The sequence below is a fragment of the Euleptes europaea genome, chromosome 14, assembly GCF_029931775.1.
Source record: "Euleptes europaea isolate rEulEur1 chromosome 14, rEulEur1.hap1, whole genome shotgun sequence".
Lineage (NCBI taxonomy): Eukaryota > Metazoa > Chordata > Lepidosauria > Squamata > Sphaerodactylidae > Euleptes > Euleptes europaea.
Genome location: NC_079325.1, coordinates 4,643,054 through 4,669,178, shown reverse-complemented (window position 1 = coordinate 4,669,178; position 26,125 = coordinate 4,643,054). Strand labels below are relative to the sequence as shown.

At 48.1% G+C, this 26,125-nt stretch overlaps 1 protein-coding gene across 1 annotated transcript; it reads left to right on the top strand.

The window, feature by feature from the left end:
• The first annotated feature begins 792 nt into the window (after window positions 1-792).
• POU2AF2 (POU class 2 homeobox associating factor 2) lies at window positions 793-20,448 on the top strand. The gene is made up of 5 exons (XM_056860851.1): window positions 793-802; window positions 5,480-5,589; window positions 17,517-17,559; window positions 18,460-18,758; window positions 20,062-20,448. The coding sequence occupies exons 1-5, from the start codon at window positions 793-795 to the stop codon at window positions 20,446-20,448; spliced, it is 849 nt and encodes a 282-aa protein (XP_056716829.1).
• The last annotated feature ends 5,677 nt before the right edge of the window (window positions 20,449-26,125 follow it).

Here is a 26,125-nt window from a genome sequence, read left to right as displayed (position 1 = left end):
GGCCCTGGCATCTAGAATACCTTGCAAACTCTAGTGTGGCATTGCTCTCTTGAGTAAACATTTTGACCTGCATTCAAACTGTCCTCGGGAAATGTCAATAGTAGCTCACACAAAGATAGTTTCAGAAGGTAGCCGTGTTGGCCTGCTGTAGAACAGCTCAATTTGAGTCCAGTAGCACCTTAGAGACCAACAAGATTTTCAGGGTATCAGCTTTTGAGAGTCAATGCTCTCTTTGCCAGGTACCATCTGACTCTCGAAAACTTGTGTGTGTGTGTGTGTGTGTGTGTAAAGTACTGTCAAGTCGTAGCTGACTTATGGCGACCACATGGGGAATTTCATTGGTATCTAAGGTACTACCAGACTGGAATCTAACCCGCACAAAATCATTCTGGGCAGTCCTTTTCATTCTTCAACCTTCGAGACTCTGAGTACTTGAAGTGCCGGTGTGCCGTATCCAGACCTTTTATTCTTTTATCCACAAATGAAAACTTTTTTTCTTTGCCCCTGAAGCATCCTTTTGGTCCAGTGAAAGAGCCTTTTCACCCTGCTCCCTCGCCGATCATGCAAATTGCATCCAAGCAGACATCAAAGGATTTGCATGTACACAAATCCCAGGCAAGCCATTTTGAAGGCATGGCCTAAATTGTGGAAAAAGGCCATTTGCGCCAGGTTCACCTTGAACCTGACCGGGGCATCATGCGCAGCAGCTTCACTCTTGGGTGCCGAGCTCCTGAAGGCCCGCTGGGGAGAAAATCCTGCTGAACACAGAAAGGAAAGTGGTCGCCATTCATCATGGAGACGGGTAGGTGACGCTGACCGCATCCATGACGCATTTGCTGAAAGATCAGTCTTAGAGAGGGACTTACTGTCTCCGTGGATAAGATGGGAAGCAGGGGGCCCAGGAATGGAAGGGTACTCCTGAATGCCACCTGAGTAGGTAATGAAGCTGTGGCTGAGATGTGCTCTGAGAAGCCCCCTTGTAGAGTTGCCAACCTCCAGGTGGGGCCTGGAGATCTCCCAGAATTACAACTAATCTCCAGGCTACCGAGATCTGTCCCCCTAGAGGAAATGGCTGCCTTGGAGGCTGGACTCTTTGGCATTATAACTCTGCTGAGGCCCCTCCCCTCCCCCAACCCCTCTGTCCCCAGGCTCTACCCCCAAATCTCCAGAAATTTCCCAACCTAGCATTGGCAACTCCACCTTGTCTCAGCCATGAACTCATTAGATGGCCTTAAGCAAGCTCCATCGGCAGTGTGCTGTCCTGATTGTTTCTCCTAAGCAAGCAATTCTGTTTTCTACTGTTAAATATGACAGCTTTGGGGGATCCATGGCTACCCTCTTCTAGCTAGAGTCTAGCTAGAAGAGGGTAGCCATGGATCCCCCAAAGCTGTCATATCTAGCTGCTAGACAGAAGGTACGTGGCACCTTCTCCAAACTCTACAGTCTTATATGCATGTGGTGTGGTGGTTAAGAGCAGTGGTTTGGAGCGGTGGACTCTGCTCCGAAGAACTGGGTTTGATTCCCCACTTCTTCACATGAGCGGCGGAGGCTAATCTGGTGAACCGGGTTGGTTTCCCCATCCCTCCACATGAAGCCAGCGCGGTGACCTTGGGCTAGTCACAGCTCTCTCAGATCTCTCTCAGCCCCACTAACCTCACAGGGTGTCTGTTGTGGGGAGGGGAAGGGAAGGCGATTGTAAGCCGGTTTGATCCTCCCCCCTTTTTTAATACGTATTTTATTGGAGAACAACAATAACAATAAACAATAACAGCAACTAGAAGAAGCAGAAAAAAGGACAATATATCTATATACACAATAAAATAACAACAGGATTCCTATGCTACAGCTTATTTCTTTGTCTTCATATTCATTGTTCCATCCTTACTGAGCACAATGCATTCCCCTTTCTTGCCCTTATTTATAAAATTCTCTGTAGTTGTCATATAAAAACCAGTTCTCCTCCTCCTCCTCCTCCTCCTCCTCCTCCCCCCCTTTGGAAAACAGAGCATTGGAGAAATATGACATTTTATAACATTTACTGTGTTTGGTGATGGTAAGTGCCGTCAAGTTGCAGCCGACTTATGGCGACCCTGTAGGGTTTTCAAGACAAGAGATGTTCAGAGGTGGTTTGCCCTTGTTTGCCTCTGCATAGTGACCCTCAAATTCCTCGGTGGTCTCCCACCCAAGTACTAACCAGGGCTGACCATGCTTAGCCAGATCAGGGCATTGGAGAAGCGACTATTGGAGAAACATGAAATTTTATAGCAATTCCACAGGGCCTGTAAGACTGAGATATTCCACCAGGCATATGGTTGAGGACAGTGACGGTTTCCATCTTGCCCTCACCTTTCCTTTTATTGCTGGATACATCTTCCTGACACCTCCCTCTATTTGGTTCCTGCTATGGCTTTCTGTCACTATGTGTTTCTGTCACTATAGTTTTAAATTGTATATTATGATTGGTTTCAATTGTACAAATTTGTTGTAAGCAGATTTGAGCCTGACCTAATCGGAATAGGGTAGCATAAAAGTCTAATAAATAAATAAATTTACCAATCTACAATTATTTACAATATACAAATTGTTTTATTTACCAATATGCAAGTCGATGCAAAGAGGCATTCCTACAGAACAGTATATCTGATACCCCACATCAGATCCCCATAAAGGGAGACCATGCCCCCAAAGTTGTTCACTTTCAGCCGACTCTCTTTCTTCAGCTCTTCCAAAACTTGCACTGCTGTTTCTAAATATACCTGCAGTACACACACACATAGCTGCTCCCTCTTTTTAGCTGGGCAGAAGGTACATCGCACCTTATCCAAACTCTATGGTCTTTTATGCATGGCTGTTTCCCTCGTGGTCACCCCTCCCACTACTTCAGGTCTTTGTTTTGATTCTGTATGCCGTTTCCGACCGTCAGGGGTCACCTCGCTCTCCCCCTGCCTTTCCCCATGTTTTCAGAGACCTGTTTTATTTCGAATTTGAAAACACGGACAAAATGCAGGGAAAGGCAGGGGGAGCGTCTGACAGTCGGAAATGGCATGTATAGTTAACACAAAGACCCAAAGTTGTTGGCGGGGTGACGGCTAGTGAAACAGCCGTGCGTAAAAGACCTATGGCTCCTTGAAGAAAAGAGTTATTTGGAGACGTTTCTTGACAATCAGCTCTTGCTGTGCCATTAAGAGATGCTCTTTGGGGAAAGGCCAGGACTTCAGTCCCTTGATGCCAGGCCATTTACAGGCAGCAAAAACAGAACAATACAGGCTTACTCTATTAAGGCAGTTGGATCGATTCCGATGCTGGCAGTGACACCAGCTGGGGCTCCAGGTCCTCCACCTCTACGGTGACCTTAGAGGACTATGGAAGGGCAGCTCAGCCTTTCAGCAAAGCACAACCACTCCCGGGGTCAAATGCAATGGGCTGGCAGGATGCAGGTGTATTTATTCCTTGCTCTGCCCTTTCGTGTGGAAAGTGTGTGGGGGGTCTTCTTCTTCTTCCTCTTCCTCCTCCTCCTCCAAAATAGGAGAACAAAAACCTTCCCCTTCTTATTGCACTCTATTGGCTGGAGATCAGTTGTAATAGCAGGAGATCTCCAGCTAGTATCTGGAGGTTGGCAACCCTACCTACAAACCCAGTCTGGCCACAGCAGGCCACACGGCATGGCAGCTCAATCACAAAAAGGGGCAACATTTGGAAAGGTAAACCCGAAATTGAAAAGATCAAACACTTCTGCGATGGGCCACTGGTGTTTGTTTTAGCCCTGGAAACGCTCGCCCTTTTTTTTGTTTTCGAAAGGATTAAGCCGAACTTCATGTTCCTGTTTGTAACATTTGACTAAAAGCTCTTACTGAGCCTACGCTGGCAGCTACAGGTGTGCATCCCTTCCCAGGGCAGATCCCAGTGGCAGGAGTGAAAAGCGAGCTTCCTCATTATCCAGGGCTGGCCGGGACAGGGTTGGGCACACTTCAAAAGCAAAGCGTAAAATACTGCAGGTTGAAAAGCAGGACTCCAAGAGAGGCAGACCGCAGCAACAAGCATTTCTGGGGGCTGGGGGCTGGTGGAGAAAATCCCTTTTGTTGCAGGCAGGCGGTTCTCTTTGCAGGGACAATTCTATGCAGGAAGACAAGCGGTGCACGGGGCAGTCGCGTGTTTTGTTGATAGATGTGCCGCCCTCCGTTCTTATGTGTTTTTTCAAAGGCGGCTCTTGCTTATTTACCACGATTGCAAACCAGTTTTCTGCTGCAAGAAAAAGAAAAATTACAAAAGCCGTTCTCTGATAATAGCAAAAGTGCAGACAGGTGTTTTATTTTTAAAAGAAAAATACACAAAAAAATGGCAACAATCAAATAGCAGGTTGCAAATGTGAGAATTACTAAAAAGGATGTGGTAAGGGAACAGAACTGTGGAACCGGGAAGCCCTGGGTTCAAATCTTACCTCTGCTGAGAGCTCAGGTCACAGCCTTAGGGCAAAAAGCCGCTCTGAGGGCCCATTTGAAGTCATAAAAATGAACCTACACAATGCTGCCTTATATTGAAATAGGCCATCAAAGACAGTATTGTCTACTCCAAATAGCAGCAGCTCTCAAGGGTCTAATGTTGAGGTCTTTCCCATCACCTCCTGCCTGGTCCTTTCAACCAGGGATTGATAGGGTTGCCAACCTCCGGGTACTAGCTGGAGAGCTCCTGCTATTACAATTGATCCCCAGCTAACAGATCAGTTTCCCATGAGAAAATGGCTGCTTTGGCAATTGGACTCTATGGCATTAAAATCCCTCCTCTCCCCAAACCCCACCCTCCTCAGGCTCCGCCCCAAAAACGTCCCGCCAATGGCAAAGAGGGACCTGGCAACCCTAGGGATTGAACATGGGACTTTCTACATGCAAAGCAGATGCTCTACCACTGTGCCACAGCCCCTCCCCAGGGCAGGGAGAATTACCCCTCTCAGCCATAACCCCAATCCATAGGGTTGCCAGGTCCCTCTTCGCCACTGGTGGAAGGTTTCTGGGCAGAGGCTGAGGAGGGTGGGGTTTGAGGAGGGGAGGGACTTAAATTCCATAGAGTCCAATTGACAAAGCGGTCATTTTCTCCAGATGAACTGATCTCTATCGGCTGCAGATCAGTTGTAATAGCAGGAGCTCTCCAGCTAGTACCTGGAGGTTGGTAACCCAACCAATCCAAATTGTGTGCACATGGCTGTTCTTTGCTAATAAAAAGCACTTGAGATATTCATTCATTCACAGATTGCACAGCATGTCTTCTAATTTGGCCTGGAGGCAAGCCGTTGTGTCTCTCCCAGCCATCAGCAATGTGTCAACAGTAGGGTTACCAACTTCCAGGTACCAGCTGGAAGCCCACAAACAAGATTCAGTATAAAGCAACTTCATGTGTCCGTGAGTCCATTTGGATTCGGGGTTACCTCAGTTATCTGCCTTCCCTCGCTGCTGCCTGCTCACTCCCTCTTTCCCCACTTCTTTAGTCCCTGCAGATTATGGCAAGCGAGTTTATCAAGGAGTGCGAGTGAAGCACACAGTGAAGGATCTGCTGGCGGAAAAGCGGTCAAGACAGACGAGCGGCTCACGCTTCAACGTAAGTGACGTTTGGCACCCCCCCTCATGAGCCTTTGGCTTTATAGGGTTAAATATACTCGGCAACCTGAATAGCCCAGTCTAGAAGAAGAAGAAGAGTTGGTTTTTATATGTTCTACCACTTAAGGGAGACTCAAACCTTCTTACAATCACCTTCCCTTCCAATCCTCACAACAGACACCCTGTGAGGTAGGTGGGGCTGAGAGTGTGACTAGCCCAAGGTCACCCAGCGGGCTTTGTGTGTAGGAGTGGGCAAACAGATCCAGTTCACCAGATTAGCCTCCACCGCTCATGTGAAGGAGTGGGGAATCAAACCCGGTTCTCCAGAGTCCACCACTCCAAACCACCACTCTTAACCACTACTCCACTCTGGCTCTCCTGAACTTGTCGGAACCTGGAAGCTAGCAGGTTTGGCCATGGTTAGTATTGGGACAGGAGAACACCAAGTAGGATCGGGGCTGCTATGCAAAGAGAGACAATGGCAAACCACCTCTGCTCTGCTCTTGCCTTGAAAATCCCATCAGGGGTTGTAGTAAGTTGGTTGCGACTTGATGGCACTTAATTATTACACGTATGCAGGAGCTCACAAGCGTGACAAATCACATTAAAAGAAGCCAGACCCAAGACCCCATTTAGAAGAAGAAGACAAAGAAGAAGAAGAGTTGGTTTTTATATGCCGACTTTCTTTACCACTTAAGGAAGAATCAAACCAGTTTACAATCACCTTCCCCCACCCCACAACAGACACCCTGTGAGGTAGGTGGGGCTGAGAGAGTTCTGAGCGAACTGTGACTAGCCCAAGGTCACCCAGCTGGCTTCATGGGTAGGAGTGGGGAAACCAAGCTGGTTCACCAGATTAGCCTCCACCGCTCATGTGGAGGAGTGGGGAATCAAACCTGTTCTCCAGATTGGACTCCATTGCTCCACACCACCACTCTTAACCACTATACCACGCTGGCTCTCAGGGATCCAAAGCCTTTACCAAAAGTCGAGAGAATGGAGTTGTGTCCAGTTTGTCTTTTGAAATTCTCATCTGCAGATTGTCGGCTGGATCCTGCAACTCCCTCCCACAGCCGGATACTAAGATTCCCTTCTGCCAAGTCATCTTCTCATGGAGAAAGATTTTTTTCTCTCTGATGGGGAAAGGCTTCCTTCAATGCAGACAGATCTTCTCTGTTGGCAAAAGGAGTTGTAAGATCCAGCTGGGCAGAAGGGAGTTGTAGCATTAATCCCTCCGGTTTCAAATATTCTCCAAACGTTTGTTATCTGTATTTGATATCCAATTATTTGATATGTGACGGGCTCTTTGATAGCTGACGTGAAATGGTATTTGGTAACGGTCACACAGTGGCATTGCATGATAAACTGCAATTGACGGATGGCATGCAATGGTATTTTGATAGGTGACATGCAATGGGGCATAACATTTGACAATGTATGACAGCTGACATGTAACATAGTATTTGACAGCTAATAGCATACCTGATTTCATATTTTCTGCTTGCCAATGCCAAGAGATATCAACAAGGCTAAACTATAAACTTCTAAAATGCAAAGCCATGTTGTTAATTTGGAAAATTCATCTTCCAATCTGGAGAAGCAAAGAGCCAGTGTGGTGTAGTGGTTAAGAGTGGTAGGTTGAAGCAGTGTTTAATCTGAAGATCCACGATTGATTCCCCACTCTTCCACATGAGTGGCAGAGGCTAATCTAGTGACCTGGGCTGGTTTCTCCACTCCTACACATGAAGCCAGCTGGGTGACCTTGGCTAGTCACAGCTCTCTTGGAACTCTCTAAGCCCCACCAACCTCACAGGGTGTCTGTGTGGGAGGGGAAGGGAAGGTGATTCCAAGCCGGTTTGATTATCCCTTAAGTGGTAGAGAAAGTTGGCATATAAAAACCAACTCCTTCTTCTTCTTCATAATCCTTGCAACTCTAAGTCCATTTAGGGAGCTCATAGCGGGGGGGAAGAACTGACCAGGAAACTTCCTGGTTCACTGCTGATTTTCTTAGCCAACATCCCACGGGAATTCTCAGTTGACAGTTCAACCCAATCCAAAAGCAGCAGAACTTCCTTCTTCGCTCAGACAGATTGGCAACTGTGTTATCACCAAGAAAGAGAGTGGCATAGTCATAACCAAACAGATAATTTAACCCCAAAGCAAACAGCAGGTGAGCAGGGCACAGCCCCGACTCCCAATGCAGGAGGCACCGCCCTTTCCTAGGAACTGGTCTTTGAAGCACGGTTAAATCCTCTCGCCTGGCCAAACACAATCCCTCTGCAGCAGCTGTGTGTACCTGGCGCCAGCATGGGCATCCTTGGTCACTTGCTGATGACTGAACTGCCAGAACTGCCAGACACAGACTATAATGGCCCACCTTTATTCTCCAAAGAATAATTGTAACCACATTTGCATTGTGGTGATACATTCACTGTTTGCATTTTTGATTTCCCGGGAATGTGCGCAAGGGCTTCATAGGGGTCAGCCAGGGACAAGTGAACACCCCATCCCCTTTGTTTCAGGCCACATGTAATTATTCCTTGTCTCCAGCCAAAGTGCCAGTTCTTGGGTCCCGAGCCTCCAGGCGGTGACTGGAGATCTCCCAGATTTGCAATCCATCTCAAGGTAGAGTTGCCAGCTCCGGGTTGGGAAATAACTGGAGATTTTGGGGGTGGAGTTCGAGGAGGGCGGGGTTTAGAGACGGGAGGGACTTCAATGACATAGATCCAATTGCTAGGGTTGCCAGGTCCCCCCTCTCCTCTGGCAGGAGATTTTTGGGGTGGAGCTGGGGCAGGGATCATGTGTGCACGGCCGCACTAACACAATCTCGTCACTTCCGGTTTACGGCACTTCCAGGTATCAACTGGAAGTGATATGATCGCGTCAGCACGGCTGCACATGCACGTGATCCCCGTTCCTGAGCCGGGTGACTAGGGTTGCCAGGTCCCTCTTTGCTACCAGTGGGAGGTTTGGGGGTGGATCCTGAGGAAGGTGCGGTTTGGGTAGGGCTGGGATTTCAATGCCATAGAGTCCAATTGCCAAAGTGGTCTTTTTCTCCAGGTGAACTGATCTCTGTTGGCTAGAGGTAGTAGCTGGAGATCTCTTGCTATTACAACTGGTCTCTATTGGCTAGAGAGTTGTAATAGCAAGAGATCTCCAGCTAGTACCTTGAGGTTGGCAACCCTATGGATGATGGATTGGAGGGCAATTGCCCAACAATCCAAGCAGCCCGGCAACCCTACCAATTGCCAAAGCGGCCATTTTCTCCAGGTAAACTGATCTCTGTCGCTGTAGATCAGTTGTAATAGGAAGAGATCTCCTGCCACCACCTGGAGGTTGGCAACCCTATCTCCAGGCTACCATGATCAAGACCCCTGGGGAAAATGGCAGCTTTGGAGGGTGGAGTCTTTGGCATTATACCCTGCTGAAATCTCTTCCCTCCCCAGGCTCTACCCCCAAATTCTCCAGGGATTTCCCAGCCCAGAGCTGGCAACCCTACAAACCCAGTCTGGCCATAGCAAGCTATGTGGAGCAGAAGCTCAATTGCCAAAAGGGGCTAAATTTGGAAAGGTAACCCTAACTCTGTGGCACTATACCCCACTGAGCACCCTCTCCTCCCCAAACCCTGCCCTCCCCTCCTTAGACTCCCTCTCCAAATCTCCAGGTATTTCCCAACTCACAGTTGGCAACCCTAACACACCAGCCAGTTACAGTTGCTAAGAACACTGAAATGGACCTGTGGATGAGGAATGGGAGTTGAAAGCACAAAGCCCTTTGCAAAAATAAAAATAAAAAATGGAGACCTGGTGGTTATTTTGGTTTTGTACACCAGGGAATTTGTTGAATGAGACAGATATTTTGAGCTAGGGTTTCCTTTATGGTCACCCCTGTCTGTTGATCTGTTAGGCTCAATCCCCTGACCTGCATAACCCATAAAGAATTCACCCTTGACCGTCTCACTCTCCTGGCTGGAACCCCAGTATGGCCTCTTAAAAAGAATTTAGCAACCATAAAACAGGCAAAGTGTTGAACAGCTACAGGTTGTATCAGTAGGGTTCCCAACCTCCAGGTACTAGCTGGAGAGCTCCTGCTACTACAACTGATCTCCAGCCTATAGAGATCAGTTCACCTGGAGAAAATGGCCACTTTGGCAATTGGACTCTATGGCATTGAAGTCCCTCCCTTCCCCAAACCCCGCCCTCCTCAGGCTCCGCCCCCAAACTCTCCCACCGGTGTCAAAGAGGGACCTGGCAACCCTGTGTATGAGGTGCACAAATGCTCTTGTGGTGTAGTGGTTAAGAGCAGTGGACGCTAATCTGGTGAACCTGGTTGGTTTCTCCACTCCTCCACATGAAGCCGTCTGGGTGACCCTGGGCCAGCCATAGCTCTCTCCGAACTCTCTCAGCCCCACCTATCTCACAAGGTGTCTGTTGTGGGGAGAGGAAGGGAAGGTGATTGTAAGGTGTTTTGAGACCATGTGAGGTGGGGAGTGTATAGAGTTGCCAACGTCCAGGTGGTGGCTGTTCTGATCCAGCATGGCCTTTCGCCAACCGATAGAGATCAGATCACCTGGAGAAAATGGCCGCTTTGGCAATTGGACTCTATGGCATTGAAGTCCCTCCCCTCCCCAAAACCCATCCTTCTAAGGCTCCGCCCCCAAAATCTCCAGGTATTTCCCAGCCTGAAGCTGGCAACCTGATTCCCTCTCTTCTTTGCTATTGACGTCTGAACACGGCTAGCCTAAGTTTTTTTAAAAAAAATTAAATTGATTTATTTACAGAGAAGAGTACTAAGAAAACAGTAACAACAGAACCAAAATCCAAAAAAGATCAAAGCTTACTAAATATAATGACAAAGCTTCTGTAACACAGGTTTTCAAATCAACCCAATCTGCTTAGCATCTTTCCCATTCCACAAATCAGTTACTTTTATCAATTGATAGGTCGCTAAACTTTTTGGAGCCCATTCTTTAAAGGGGACTTTAATCCAAGGCTGCCAACTTGGAAGGCTTTAAGAGGGGAGTGGACATATTCATGGAGGAGAGGGCTGTCCATGGCTACTAGTAAAAATGGATACCAGTCATGATGCATACCTATTCTTTCCAGTATCAGAGAAGCATGCCTACTATATGAGGTGCTGTGGAACACAGGCAGGATAATGCTGCTGCAGCCGTCTTGCTTGTGGGCTTCCTGGAGGCACCTGCTTGGCCACTGTGTGAACAGACTGCTGGACTTGATGGGCCTGGGTCTGATCCAGTATGGCTTTTCTTATGTTCTTATGTTCTTAATCCAAAGCCAGCCACCGTTATATCTGAGCATGAAAGCCAGCGTGGTGTAGCGGTTAAGAACGGTGGACTCTGATCTGGAGAATGGGGTTTGATTCCCCATTTTTCCACATGAACGGCAGACTCTAATCTGGAGAACTGGGTTCGATTCCCCACTCCTCCACATGAAGCCAGTTGGGTGACCTTGGGCTAGTCACAGTTCTCTGGGAACTCTCTCAGCCCTCCCCTCTCCAAACCCCGCCATCCTCAGGCTCCACTCCCAAAATCTTCAGGTATTTCCCAACCGGGAGCTGGCCGCCCTTCCCCCTCCCCAGATACATGAAGTATCCATACATATGAATGTATGTACTGTAGCAGCTGAGGAAGGGGCGGAAATGTAAACACTACAGTCCAAACACAAAGAAATGTAAGAATCATAGAATCATAGAGTTGGAAGGGACCACCAGGGTCATCTAGTCCAACCCCTGCACAATGCAGGAAATTCACAACTACCTCCAACACCCCCACACCCCTAGTGACCAGAAGATGGCCAAGATGCCTTCCCTCTCATGAGCTGCCTAAGGTCACAGAATCAGCATTGCTGACAGATGGCTATCTAACCTCTTCTTAAAAACCTCCAGGGAAGGAGAGCTCACCACCTCCCGAGCAAGCCTGTTCCACTGAGGAACTGCTCTGTTAGAAAATTCTTCCTAATGTCTAGACGGAAACTCTTTTGATTTAATTTCAACCCGTTAATTCTGCTCTGACCTTCTGGGGCAACAGAAAACAACTCGGCACCATCCTCTCTATGACAGCCCTTCAAGTACTTGAACATGGTTATCATATCCCCTCTCAGTCTTCTCCTCTTCAGGCTAAACATACCCAGCTCCTTCAACCTTTCCTCATAGGACTTGGTCTCCAGACGAAGAGGCACAGTTAGTCACGCATAGGGTTGCCGGGTCCCTTTTCGCCATCGGCAGGAGGTTTGGGGGGCAGAGCCTGAGGGGAACAGGTTTGGGGAGCAACTTCAATGCCATAGAGTCCAATTGCCAAAGCTGCCCTTTTCTCCAGGTGAACTGATCTCTTATCGGCTGGAGATCAGTTACAATAGCAGGAGTACCTGGAGGTTGAAACCCTACACTAACACACCTATAGAGGTGTTAATTTTTATACTAGTACTTGGAAGTTGGCAACCCTAGTCATACAAGGTTCACCTATGACTGAGGAGAGGACGTGGAGGTGTTCTGGAGATCTGTTTGGCCTCCCCTTTTCGACTCCAGGTGACTCCAGTTCCAAAGAATTATTTCTACAGTTTGCCTACATTCTTTTTCTTTAAAAATAACAACACATCAACACCAGGAAAAAAATTCCCCGTCCTGCCTCTGCCTTTCTGCAGCCCACGTAAAAAGCACTTCAGCTCTTTGCCAGACCCTAAACTTGAGCTAGTCTTAAGTATTCAGTGGTGCCAGTGCTGGATTGGTGTCTACTTTGCTGATAACTGGCAGGGCTATGCAAAGACAGGTGGGATGTGTGTTATCATTGCAAGTGGCTTCCTGCTCATCAGGTGCTTGACCGGGGACGGAGTCAGGACTCGGCAAGCACACAGAGCCTTTTGCTGAAGCCAAACCCTTGGGGGTTAAGGAACTCCTGGTTGCCAGATTCTTACCAGCCGGCATCGTGGCTGTAGTGATTGTGTTTTCCAACAGGGTCAGCCAGACAATTCAGGCATCAGTTGAAGACTCTGTTGTAGGTAGGTCCCTCTTTGCCTTGGCGGAAGGTTTTTGGGGTGGAGCCTAAGGAGGCAGGATTTGGGGAGGGGAGGGACTTCAATGCCATAGAGTCCAATGGCCAAAGCAGCCATTTTCTCCAGGGGAACTGATGTCTGTCGACTGGAAATCAGTTGTAATAGCAGAAGATCTCCAGCTAGTACCTGGAGGTTGGCAACCATAGTTGTAGGTTCCCATGAAGTTGCCGTGCAGGAAAATGGGGAAATGGTCACGCACCACCTCTCTCTTGCAAGCCAACACGATAAGAAATTATGCCTCGCTGTGACAGGCATTTTTTTCTGGTTGAAACATAGAAACATAGAGCTGGAAGGGACCTTAAGGAACATCTAGTTCAATCCCCTGCACAACACAGGAAATTAACAATGAGCTTCCCCACTCCCCCAGTGCTCTATGCCCAGAGGAACGAAAAGAACCCTTCAGGATCCCTGGCAGGGTTGCCAGTGTCCAGGTAGTAACTGGAGATCTCCCTCTATTACAACTGATCTCCAGCCGATGGAGATCAGTTCCCCTGGAGAAAATGGCCACTTTGGCAATTGGACTCTATGGCATTGAAGTCCCTCCCCAACCCCTCCCTCCTCAGGCTCCACCCCAAAAACCTTCTGCCAGAGGTGTAGAGGGATCTGGCAACCCTACCTTGGGCAGAGATTACCTGGGGGCCCCTTCCCAACCACTCACCCAATGTGTCCCCTTTCCTGCCAATGCATCTTTCCCCTGCTCCACATGCAAGGCCTCCCACCGCCTGCACTTACAGCCACCTACATGGCCCTCAGCACTTTCCCTGATGGCACTGGGCAGTGTGTGCAGCTGGGAGCACAAATGATGGCACGCTCACAAGTGGGCAGGCAGGGAAAGGGCATGTTGGGGGGGGGGGTCAGCAGCAGTGGTAGTATGGTTGCCAGCTCTTGGGTGGGAAATACCTGGAGATTTTGGGGGTGGAGCCTGAGAAGGGCGGGCTGGAGGTTGGCAACCCTAAGCCCAACTGTGTTGCAGGGCATTGCTTTGGTCCTAGTTATCATTGGCAGAATGGGTCCAGGAGGGAATACTGGTCTCCTCCAGGGCTGGTGAAGGCTGGAAGTCAGTTGAGGCTCTGAAGTGCATCAACATCCCAAGCAGTCAATGGGGTGCTTTTGCCGGAGAACCATCCCTACCCCAATCTTGGTCTAGGTCTGACAGCGAAGTGCTACTCCAAAAAACGTTGCTTCAGCATTTGCCTCATGAATCGCCAAGTTGAAATCTGGGTTGTGGCAGGGAACCCTGACAGATGTTCCAGCTGCTCCACATTTAGTCCCGGCCAACCCCGAGTCACCAAGCATTGCAAAGAAGCCCCCCTCAGCCTGGGTGCATGAATCGGTTTCCATGCCGCCCCCCAAAAGCCCAACGTTGGACCTCAGCCTTTTTGTTTGTGAGCGGCAGCCTAGCTCGGAACGGAGGAGGAGCTCTCGTGTGCCCTTTTCCATGGAGGCGGGTGCGGGCCAGGTGGCAGCCGGGCATGCCAACCGAAAGGAAGTCTTGACACTGGCAAATTTTAATTCAAATCTAAACCTCTAAATTTGGTTGCTTGCCATGGCAGGAACCTCCTGTTTGCAGTATGCAAACCGAAGGCTTCCAGGCTGCCACTCCAGGATCGTAACCGGGAAAGGCGGGGGGTATTTACTGCTCACACTGGTGTTTTTTGTTTTCAGTGAGGGGGCAGAATTGGAGTGGAGAAGAAACTTCCCTCTAAAAACAAATTGGCCCCTCCAGCGTCCTCTTACTCGAAGTTTCCTCTAGCACTCAACTGGACTTGTTGGGTCGCGAATATTCGTTCCTGATTATTCTGCTACCATTGGGGGAGTGGGTTCGGGTGGGCAGTTTACCTAGGATTGCCAGGTCCCTCTTCGCCACCAGCGGGAGGTTTTTGGGGTGGAGCCTGAGGAGGGCGGGGTTTGGGGAGGGGAGGGACTTCAATGCCATAGAAACCGATTGCCAAAGCGGCCATTTTCTCCAGGGGAACTGATCTCCGTCGGCTGGAGATCAGTTGTAATAGCTGGACATCTCCAGCTAGTACCTGGGGGTTGTAATCATGTAAACAGTTGTAGGCTCTTATTAAAAATAAAAATTCAACAAATAAATGCTTGCAACAATATTCTTGGTATGAGAATTATGTTATAATCACATTATTATATTCATAATGTTAAACATAAATATGTCAATAGTGTATAAACATACACCTTGTATATCCAACAATGAAGATGCTTGAAATTATATTACACAGGCGCAAAAATCGTTGTCTTTTCTTTTTCTTTCAAGTATTCTTTTTAAATAAGATTCTTTTGGCTGGTCTCTGTTTTGGTAGTGGTACAGGATATTGGTCAATGCCTGTTTCGGTCCTTCTTCAGCCACCCCAATTAATCACGGTTTTGAAAGAAAAAGAAAAGACAACGATTTTTGCGCCTGTGTAATATAATTTCAAGCATCTTCATTGTTGGATATACAAGGTGTATGTTTATACATTACTGACATATTTATGTTTAACATTATGAATATAATAATGTGATTATAGCATAATTCTCATACCAAGAATATTGTTGCAAGCATTTATTTGTTGAATTTTTATTTTTAATAAGAGCCTACAACTGTTTACTTGATTACAACTATACTATTTACACAGTTGAAATTACTTGCTTTGAATAATACCTGGGGGTTGGCAACCCTAAGTGTACCGGGAGGCAAGGTTGCATGCAACCCACATTTCCCAGTCTTCAAGCATCCATCCATCCACCCATCCACCCATCCACCCATCCACCTATCCACCTATCCACCCATCCATCCATCCATCCATCCATCCATCCATCCATCCATCCATCCATCATCTAAGCCCGAATTCTGCTACTTTCAGCTGTGACCAAGAAACAGACCCCAGAGCATTGTCATGAGGACAAAAGGGAGGAGCGATGCAGATAAAGGGCAGGCTCAGCTCTCAGTACATCCCATTAAGTTCAATGGAACAAAAAAAAACAAGTTGCAGTCAGCTAGGGTGGGTGGGGTGGGGAAATCCTTCTCGCACTGAGCACCTGGCATCGCGGGAGCACAGAAAAGATGCCCAAATATACCCGTTTACTTCCTCCTACATAATGGCTGCCATTCAGCCCTATGGGGAAAAGAGAAGCCCTGGAGAGTGCTGAGGAGCCCAATGCACAGACACGTGAAGGGTGCAGCCTTCCTTGGCAGGGCAGACAACAAAACATGACCCATTGTTCTAACCTGCTCATCCTCATGAGGGCATATTGTTAGTTTACAGTTCTCCAAAATGGCCTTAGCTAACTTGGCTAAAAGTATGGAATGTGCTGTTTGCTTCTTTGCATTCGGCCTCTGCCTTGAGGGCCTAACTTCCTGCCCTCCGTCCCCTAGAAAAGCATCCTGTTCTGAGGCAGGAGACCCACACACACCCCACACCTGTGGACTGTGAAGCTCCTCCTTTCACTTGTGCTGCCACATCAACTCTTTCAATTGCAATTTTTGAGGGGAGGAGGGAATTGTGAGCAGCCTTGGAGGTCCACTGGGGTGGGTAAATTATAGATAATGTTTATAGCCCTCATCCTCCACTAAACACCCAAGCTGGCTGACAATGATCTTTAAGAAGACCGATATCAATGAAAAGATAGAAATCAGTGTAGAAAGGTCCGTTAGTACACACAAGCAACCTATGTGGACTATCAGGATATCAACAAGAAGAATCTATCTGTCTCCTCTGGGGGCTGAACTACATGTTACAATTGGTTCTTGTAGGTTATCCGGGCTGTGTAACCGTGGTCTTGGAATTTTCTTTCCTGACGTTTCGCCAGCAACTGTGGCAGGCATCTTCAGAGTAGTAACACTGAAGGACAGTGTCTCTCAGTGTCAAGGGTGTAGGAAGAGTAATATATAGTCAGAAAGGGGTTGGGTTTGAGCTGAGTATTGTCCTGCAAAAGTATTGTCCTGTTAACAGATCACTTCAGGATACAATGGTTCCATATTAACATACCATACCCTCATTAGCACATTATCTTGATACTTACAGGACAATACTTTTGCAGGACAATACTCAGCTCAAACCCAACCCCTTTCTGACTATATATGACTCTTCCTACACCCTTGACACTGAGAGACACTGTCCTTCAGTGTTACTACTCTGAAGATGCCTGCCACAGTTGCTGGCGAAACGTCAGGAAAGAAAATTCCAAGACCACGGTTACACAGCCCGGATAACCTACAAGAACCAATGAACTCTGACGGTGAAAGCCTTCGACAATATTTACATGTTACAATGTTCATCTTCAAGTACTTGAAAGTCTGTCATATAGAGGAGGGTGCCGAGTTGTTTTCTGTTGCCCCAGAAGGTCGGACCAGAACCAACGGGTTGAAATTAAATCAAAGGAGTTTCCGTCTAGAAATTAGGAAGAATTTTCTAACAGTTAGAGCGGTTCCTCAGTGGAACAGGCTTCCTCAGGAGGTGGTGAGCTCTCCTTCCCTGGAGGTTTAAGCAAAGGCTAGATGGCCATCTGTCAGCAATGCTGATTTTATGACCTTAGGCAGTTCATGAGAGGGTGGTCACCTTGGCCATCATCTGGGCAAGGAGTAGGGGTCACTGGGGGTGTGGGGGGGAGGTAGTTTGGAATTTCCTGCATTGTGCAGGGGATTGGACTAGATGACCCTGGTGGTCACTTCAAACTCTATGATTCTATGATTCGTGCCCAGGTTAGCACCAAGGACTTCCAATCAGGCAAGCTCCTAGTTGGGGCCTGGGTTTTGAAATCCATCTGTTTACTGAGATTCCTAAAATATGATCAGATCAATTTTGCTAAAGATGAGAGAGGGCTTCTTTATGTGTCTGAGCTCTGTTTTTTTCCCCCCTTTCAGGGCAGCGTCGCAACCACACAGTCGTCGTTTCTCCCTCTCACAGGTAAGCATGTTTGTATAGATCAATACCCCAGTTTCATTTCCATCCCTTCTTCTGTGGTGGCCCTAGGGTTGCCAGCTCTGGGTCGGAACATACCTGGAGATTTTGGGGTGGAGCCTGTGGAGGGCGGGGTTTGGGGAGGGAAGAGCCCTCAGCAGGATACAATGCCATAGAGTCCACCTTCCAAAGTAAACATTTTCTCTAGGAGGACTGATCTTGATCATCAATTGTAATACTGGGAGAGTTCCAGGCCCCACCTGAAGAAGAAGAGTTGGTTTTTATATGCTGACTTTCTCTACCACTTAAGGAAGAATCAAACCAGTTTACAATCACCTTCCCTTTTCCTCCCAACAGGCACCCTGTGAGGTAGGTGGGGCTGAGAGAGCTCTAACAGAGCAGTAACTTGCCCAAGGTCACCCAGCTGGCTTCATGGGGAGGAGTGGGGAAACCAACCTGGTTCACCAGACCAGCCTCCGCCGCTCATGTGTAGGAGTGGGGAATCAAACCGGTTCTCCAGATCAGAGTCCACCGCTCCAAACCACCGCTCTTAACCACTACACCACGCTGGAGGTTGGCAACCCTTGATGGCACAGGGGTGGGCATCCTGCTCCCCCCCTCCCACACACATACATAACAACGTGATGAGATAGATAAGGCTAAGATCTTGGAAGCTAAGCAGGGTTGGCCTTGGTTAGTATTTGGATGGGAGACCACCAAGGAGTCCAAGGTTGCTACATAGAGCCAGACAGTGGCAAACCACCTCTGTTCTCCTTTTACCTTGACCTGGATGGCCCAGGCAATCTGGCATGCAATTTGAAAATGTATTTGGAGACGTGTGTATATTCAGCTCATCTCCTTGTTTATGACTGGCATGGCACTAACTGATTTCTCCATTGCTAAAAGGTTCCCCAGCTGTGTCTGGCTACTACGGGGTTCGGCGGTCCCTGATGGCAGATGTGGATTTACAAAGTAGTAAGCAGATCCCCAGCGAAGTCTATGCATCTTCCCTCCTAGCAAAGCCCTTTGCGTATGAATCCCATGGGGTTCAGGGCTACCCTTCTTTGCTGGACACCTATTTCAGTGACCAATACGGGGACCACCGTGTCACGCCGGTGACCTCTGGCACTACATCCCTCTTCGGAGCCTCGCCATTACCCTCCGTCGTGCCATCTTTCCCAAGTGACTCTGCTCACTTTTTAAGTGTAAGTAGAGGACTTGAGCACCGCAGTCTTGAAGGAGCTAAAAGAACAGGTTTCTCCTTTGTGTTTACTGGAAGGGGAAACTCAATGCAGAAAACACCTAGAATTCAAAAAGTGGGTCATACAGCCTTTATAACCCGAACAGCGACTATCCTATTCTTAACTCACATCATAGAATCATAGAGTTGGAAGGGACCACCAGGGTCATCTAGTCCAACCCCCTGCATAATGCAGGAAATTCACAACTACCTCCCCCCCATACCACCAGCGACCCCTAATCCATGCCCAGAAGATGGCCAAGGTGCCCTCCCTCTCATCATCTGCCTAAGCTCATAGAATCAGCATTGCTGACAGATGGCCATCTTACCTCTGCTTAAAAACCTCCAGAAAAGGAGAGCTTACCACCTCCCGAGGAAGCCTGTTCCACCAAGGAACCGCTCTGTTAGAAATATCTTCCTAGTGTCTAGACGGAAACTCTTTTGATTTAATTTCAACCCCCAAGCTAAGCAGGGTCGGCCATGGTTGGTACTTGAATGGGAGACTACCAAAGAAGTTCAGGATTGCTTTGCAGAGGCAGGACATGGTAAACCATCTCTGCTCATCTCTACCCATGAAAACCCCATGGGTTTACCATGTTTGTCGCTGACGTGGATAGCTCAGGCTAGCCCGATCTTGTCAGATCTTAGAAGCTACGCAGGGTCAGCCATGGTTGGGACTTGGATGGGAGACCACCAAGGAAGTCCAGGGTCTACGCAGAGGCAGGCAATGGCAAACCACCTCTGTTGGTCTCTTGCCTTGCAGATTCTATCAGGTCAGATATGACTTGGTGGCAGTTTCCACCAATCATGTTGTGTCCCCTCAGACTTAATTCTCTGACACACACATGCATAGAGAGTGAGGAGAACCAAGGGGGGATCTTTATAGCCCCTCCCAGCAGTTTCTTGCAATGCTTTTTAAAACTGAAAATATTTATACTGTCTTGTATGCATCCTAAGATGCTTCAGGCAGCTATCAGGGATAATGTAATAAAACAATACTTGAAATCAATCCAGGAGACACCATACAACTCAGGAAAGGTATTTGCAAATTAAATAGATAAAACTATTCCATGAAATAAATAAAGTCTTGGAGCAGGGTTGTCTCTTAAGAACTCAGCATTAAGGGAGGCAAGTGGGAAATCTGATTTTTTTTAAAAAAAATGGCCAGAAAGCTTGGGAGAAAAAAATAGTCTTGCTAGCTGCTTTGGGGGGCCTTCTCTCCCTACCACCTGGGGGAATTTCAAGACGGGCTTTGTTTTCTTCCTCAGGAGCAAGCCCTGCCCGACAGCCTTGGCCAACCAGACGTCTGTTCCGACTCCTTGCAAGCCTCTTCTGCCTCAGGCTTCCTTTCCTCCCATGAGCCGGGAGGGCCTTCCCAGTACCGAAATCCCAGCTGGAATTCCCCTCTTGCTGGAACTCAGTCCTACTCCTTGCACGCTCTCGAAGACGTCCACTACACCTCCGGCTACTCAACTGCCTCCCCGTACCCTTTCTCATCTTTTATGACCGTGGCCAACGATCTGGCACCCAAGATGCTCCATGCCTCGCCAGAGGAATCTGCAGACACCACCTCTCTCCACGACTCTGGCTCTCTCTGGCCAAAGGAAGATGGGAACCCGCTTTGGGGGTCCTACGAATGTCGAAGGACTTACTAAAAGGGACCGGCAGTAGATGGACAAAACCAAAGTCGGCTTTTTTAAACAAAGCAAATCATAAAATTTGGTCTGGCTGTCTCCCAAGTTCCTGCTCCTACATGGGTCCCAATCCTGCTGAACACTGCTTCCCAAATCAGTAATATCATCAAGATGATAATATTTCCTTCCTTGTGAAGAGGGTGCAAAGAAAGACTCCTCGCTAAAGAGGGCTATAACCAAAAGATAACCTTATCACAATACAAATCTATGGGCTTGCCTTACCCGGGAAGGATAAATATTAGGGCTACCAACACCAGCGTGGGCAATTACTGAAGATTTGGCAATACTGCCTGAGGACGGCATAGTTTGGGGAGGGGAGGGACTTCAGCAGGGTATCACGCCATAGAGCACGCCCTCCAAAGCAGCCGTTTTCTCCAGGGGAACTGATCTCTGTAGTCTGGAGATCAGTTGTAGTTCCAGGAGATGTCCAGTCCTCACCTGGAGGTGGGCAACCCTAAAATGATCCCCCCGAGCTACAGCTGAGTGCTGACAAAACTTTCTCCATGGCGCAGAAGGGGGAGTCTTAGAGCAGGAATAGGCATGGCTCAGCTTAATCACATTCAGGAAGATCTGATATAGGAAGTTAATAGACAGTTTCCAGCTAATCAGGCTGAAGTGAACTCAGATGATGCCCAACAGCACTTTGGAAATCCAGAAAGTTACATGGATGCCTACCATGTTGGAGAAGGAGAAATTTCTCACTCTTGGCATTCTGAAAATACATTGTTTTAAAAAATTGGCTTCTTCCCCTGAAACTGACAGGCTGCATGTTGAAGACACGCAAAAAGAAAGCACACGGTCACCCTCTGGAACTAGGGTTGCCAGGTCCCTCTTCACCTGAGGAGGGCAGGGTTTGAGGAGGGGAGGGACTTCAATGCCACAGAGTCTAATCGCCAAAGTGGCCATTTTTCTCCAGGTGAACTGATCTCTATTGGCTGGAGATCAGTTGGAATAGCAGGAGATCTGCAGCTAGTAGCTGGAGACTGCAAACCCCAGTTGGAAGCTAAAGACAGCTGCCCACAGACAGGTGATTCTGCACGCTTCTGGAAGGGGGTCTTCTCCCAGCATGCTGAAAAATGTTGCTTTATAAATTAAAAAAGATAACTCTCTGCAAAAAAGAAAAGAAAAGTATGACGAGGACTGAGAATGCTCATTACCCTCAGAATGTTAAGAGCTGTTGGTAGTCACTTGAAAAACAAACAAACAGAAGAGAATTGTCCTTTGTAAGCCCCTAAGAGTTTATATTACCTAGAGGGGAGATTTGGGGGACAGGGAATTCCCATTGATTTTTCCTCCCTCCTCATGATTCCATGCGGGCCTCAGATTCATTGTGCCGCTTCTGTAATTTGCATTTTGTGACCTTCCAGACCACGCCACGGGAAGAGTGTGCCTTTGTGTATATGTATAATTTGCTGATAAACACATCGTTTGAAACAACTGGGGCATATTTCCATAATGTGGATCCAAAAGAAGAAGGCAGATTCTTTTCAAATCACTGTTACGTCCCGCAGAAGAAACAGCCGGCTGCCTCGAAGGAGACTTCAGGGCCGGCAGGAGGAGCCGTTAAGACACAAACAAGTTGTTACGACCGTCTGTCAGAACAGAAGCACATGAACCATGTGTTGCTCACAGCAGGTGTTTTCCTTCACTCCGTTCCTGCTATAAATAGTTGTTTGCATGCCTGCAGCTATTTCCCACTTCCTCTGATGGGTCACAGTTTGAAAAACCCCACTGGGACATTTTCTAGCCCTGGCTGTTGGTTTCAGACCTCTGGGGATGGATACCTCATGTGCTGGTCTTCCCTGCCTGGTTGTAAAGGGAACAGAACAGTTCAGTGGGACTGATTTCCTAGTACAACGTTCACTATCCACCTCATGGATCCATTTGAGCTCAGCGTAGAACTTTTCCAACCTTTTAACACAGCTGGCTACTGTTTCCCAACCTTTATGCCCATGTCTTGTATATAATCTTCCAACTGGGCATACCAATCCGTGCAAATAGTCAAATTTTACATACCCATAACACCCATTTTTCTCCAAAATAGCATTCACATCACTCTAAGAACATCCCCAACTCTCTATAGGTTTTACCATAGAAATTGGAAAAATTCCTAGTGTGTCACGGCTGCCATGATATCACTTCTGGGTGCTTGTCCAGTAGTGACATCACAATGTCTGCCCCCCCCCCATCCCCTGCCCCCAAATGCTCCTGGTGGTTGCCAGCGAAGGGCTGGATTCATGTTTAGCCAGCATCCAGAAAGCGCTGGGAAAATGCACGGAAAAATGCGGGGAGAGCGAGGCGACCTCTGAGGGTCGGAAAATGCAAGCACAACCAAAGCAAAGCCCCCGAAGTAGTCGGTGGGATGACCGCAAGGAAATAGCCATGCATAAATGGCCAGAGTTTGTCTGCAGCATTTTTGTAATGGAAAAAAAACCTTGCTCAGCAACATTCGCCAGCCAAATAAAACCTGCACCAAACTCACAGAGAGCTGCGTCAGCAACATGCGGTCTTCGCTTGCACGCGAGCCACAGATCCCCAGCTGTGGTGAGAGAATATGCAAACTATTTGTGAACCATTTTAGAGCATTCAATGGAAGTGTGCGTTTGTGTGTGTGTTTGTGGCTGCTGCTAATTTGCAGTTCTGTTACAATTCAAGCACAGGAGAGATTGTACATTCTTTCTGAGCACGTACTTCATGTATCTGAGGAAACACACGAGCCCACAAAAGCTTCGGTCACAATAACTGTTTGTCTTCAATGTGCCTTAAGTATCCATTAAAGCATCCAGCAAAAATTTCCAAGGTATAAGCTTTCATGGCTCCGACCTGGATGGCCCAGGCTAGCCTGACTTGTAAAATCTTGGAAGGTAAGGGCTGGCCCTGGTCAGTACTCGGATGGGAGACCACCAAGGAAGTCCAGGATCACTAGGCAGAGGCAGGCAATGGCAAACCACCTCTGAACACCGTTTGTCCTGACAAGGAAGGTCCAAGCTAGCCCGATCTCATCACATCTCACAAGCTAAGCAGGGTTGACCCTGGTTAGTACTTGGATGGGAGACCATCAAGGAAGTCCAGGGTTGGATGGGAAACCATCAAGGAAGTCTCAAAATACCAGAACGCGGGGTCATCTGCTGAAGCTGGAGGGTGAGAGATTCAAGACAGATAAAAGGAAGTATTTCTTCACACAACACATGGTTAAATTGTGGAACTCCCTGCCCCAGGATGTGATGAGGCTGCCAACTTGGAAGGCTTTAAGAGGGGAATGGACATGTTCATGGAGGAGGGCTATCCATGGCTACTAGTCAAAATGGATACTACTCATGATGCATACCTGTTCGCTACCACATCAGAGGAGCATGCCTATTATCTTAGGTGCCGTGGAACACGGGCAGGATAATGCTGCTGCAGTCATCTTGTTTGTGGGCTTCCTAGAGGCACCTGGTTGGCCACGGCGTGAACAGACGGCTGGACTTGATAGGCCTTGGTCTGATCCAGCCTGGCCTTTCTTATGTTCTTATGTAGGCAGGCAATGGCAAACCACCCCTGAATACCTCTTGCCTTGAAAATTGTAGGGGGTCACCATAAGTTGGCCGTGACTGGGTGGCACTTTCCACCACCATAAGTTTTCATGAGTCAAAGCTCACTTGGCCGGATACATAGCAGCGAGACATTCCCCATGTGCCCTTCAGATGGCAGTATTTGCCAAGAAACACCACAGCCTTCCCACGGTGATTGACAACCTGGAAAGTATGCTCCTTCCCTTGTTGCTTGCTAGATACCTGAAGAAGTGAGCTGTGAGTCGCAAAAGCTCAAACGCTGCCAGAAATGTTGTTAGTCTTCAAGGTGCTACTGAACTCTTGCTCATTTCTACTGCTACAGACAGACTAACACGGCTACTCATCATGATCTAGTACAAGAGGTTATCGAAGAAGAAGAAGAAGAAGAGTTTGTTTTTGTATGCCAACTTTCTCTACAACTTAAAGGAAAATTCAAACTGGCTTACAAACACCTTCCCTTCCTCTCCCCACAACAGACACCCTGTGAGGTAGGTGGGGCTGAGAGCCCTAAGAGAACTTTGACTGGCCCAAGGTCACCCAGCAGGCTTCATGCGGAGGAGTGGGGAAGCCAACCCGGTTCTCCAGATCAGAGTCCACCACTCCAAACCACCGCTCTTAACCACTACACCACGCTGGCTCTATTTGGCTTTCAGACTGAGCTCTGAGGGTCCTTGATGCGGTTGCCATCTCCAGATTGAGAAATTCCTGCAGGTTTGGAGGTGGAGATGGCAAGGGTGGGGTTTGGGGAGGAGAAGGACCTCAGCGGGGAATAATGCCATGGTCCACCCTCCAAAGCAACCATTTTCTCCACGGGAACCGATCTCTGTAGTCTGGAGATAGTTGTAATTCCGGGGGATCCCCAGGCCTCACCTGGATTCTGGCAACCTTAGTCCTTGGAATCTTATCAAGAGTTTGTCAAAGACATCAGGAGCACCAGATAAGCTTCTCCAGTCAACAGTCTGTTGGCTGATATATGGATCCCCTGTTGCAGTACTCAGCTGCCCAGAGTTCATGGGGGCAGTTTTATGGCCCATACCACAAAAGAACTGAGTGTGCACTTTAAGATATACCCCAGAATCCTCTCCAACACACAGCAGTTCCTTGGCAAATGCAACAGGAATGGGTCTTAATTTTTAAAATTTATACCCCACCTTTCTCCTCACTGGGGACCCAAAGCAACTTACATCATTTTCCTGTCCTCTGTTTTATCCTCACAAAAACCCTGTAAAGAAGGTTAGGCTGAAAGTGTATAACTGGCCAAAGGTCACCCAATAAGCCTCCATGGTAGAGGGGAGATTCACACCAGGTTCACCCAGATCCTGGTCCCACACTCTAACCACGACACCCTCTTAAGCCGGCCAAATTGATTCTGCTTATTGCAGACAGGAATCCTGCAAACCCCAGCCGAGTTGCTTAAAGGCAGACATGCACATGGGGGGCATTTTCACACAAGCCTTTCATGCTCCTTCTGGGTTCGTAGTGCAAACACAGAAACCTGCCTTGGAATGCATATTCCATTAAAAAATGGCTCTTTTCCACTGTTGCACATTCACAGAAGTGCAAATGAGGTTCAGAGATGGCCAAAAAAATGCTTTTTTACCCATGTACCTGCTTTGCATCTCTATGAAAGAACATGGTCACGGTGGGCAGACAAACTGTCAGGTATAGAACCAGCGTGGCCCCTGGATGTTGGGGAAATTGTTCTTGGGCTGTCCAAGGGTTGCCTGGCAGAGCCAGTGGGAACTTCTACCATTACTGAATTCCCCGGTGATGCTTCAGCCAGCGTGGTATAGTGGTTAAGAGTGGCGGTTTGGAGCGGTGGAGTCTGATCAGGAGAACCAGGTTTGATTCCCCCACTCCTCCACATGAAGGCAGCTGGGTGACCTTGGGCAAGTCACAGCTCTGTCAAAGCTATCTTGGCCTAGCCTACCTCACAGGGTGTCTGTTGTGGGGAGGGGGAGGGGGAGGGAAGGTGATTGTAAGCCGGTTTGAGTCTCCCTTAAGTGATAGAGAAAGTCGGCATATAAAAAGCAATTCTTTTTCTTCTTCAATTTTTAGAGACAGCACACATAAGCATTTTGCAG

Bases quoted from the DNA above. Each gene is read 5' to 3' on its own strand.
- POU2AF2 (XM_056860851.1), top strand. The intron at 5,590-17,516 runs GTAAGTGACGTT...CCCCCCTTTCAG, and splicing joins CGAGCGGCTCACGCTTCAAC to GGCAGCGTCGCAACCACACA. The intron at 17,560-18,459 runs GTAAGCATGTTT...CATTGCTAAAAG, and splicing joins GTCGTTTCTCCCTCTCACAG to GTTCCCCAGCTGTGTCTGGC.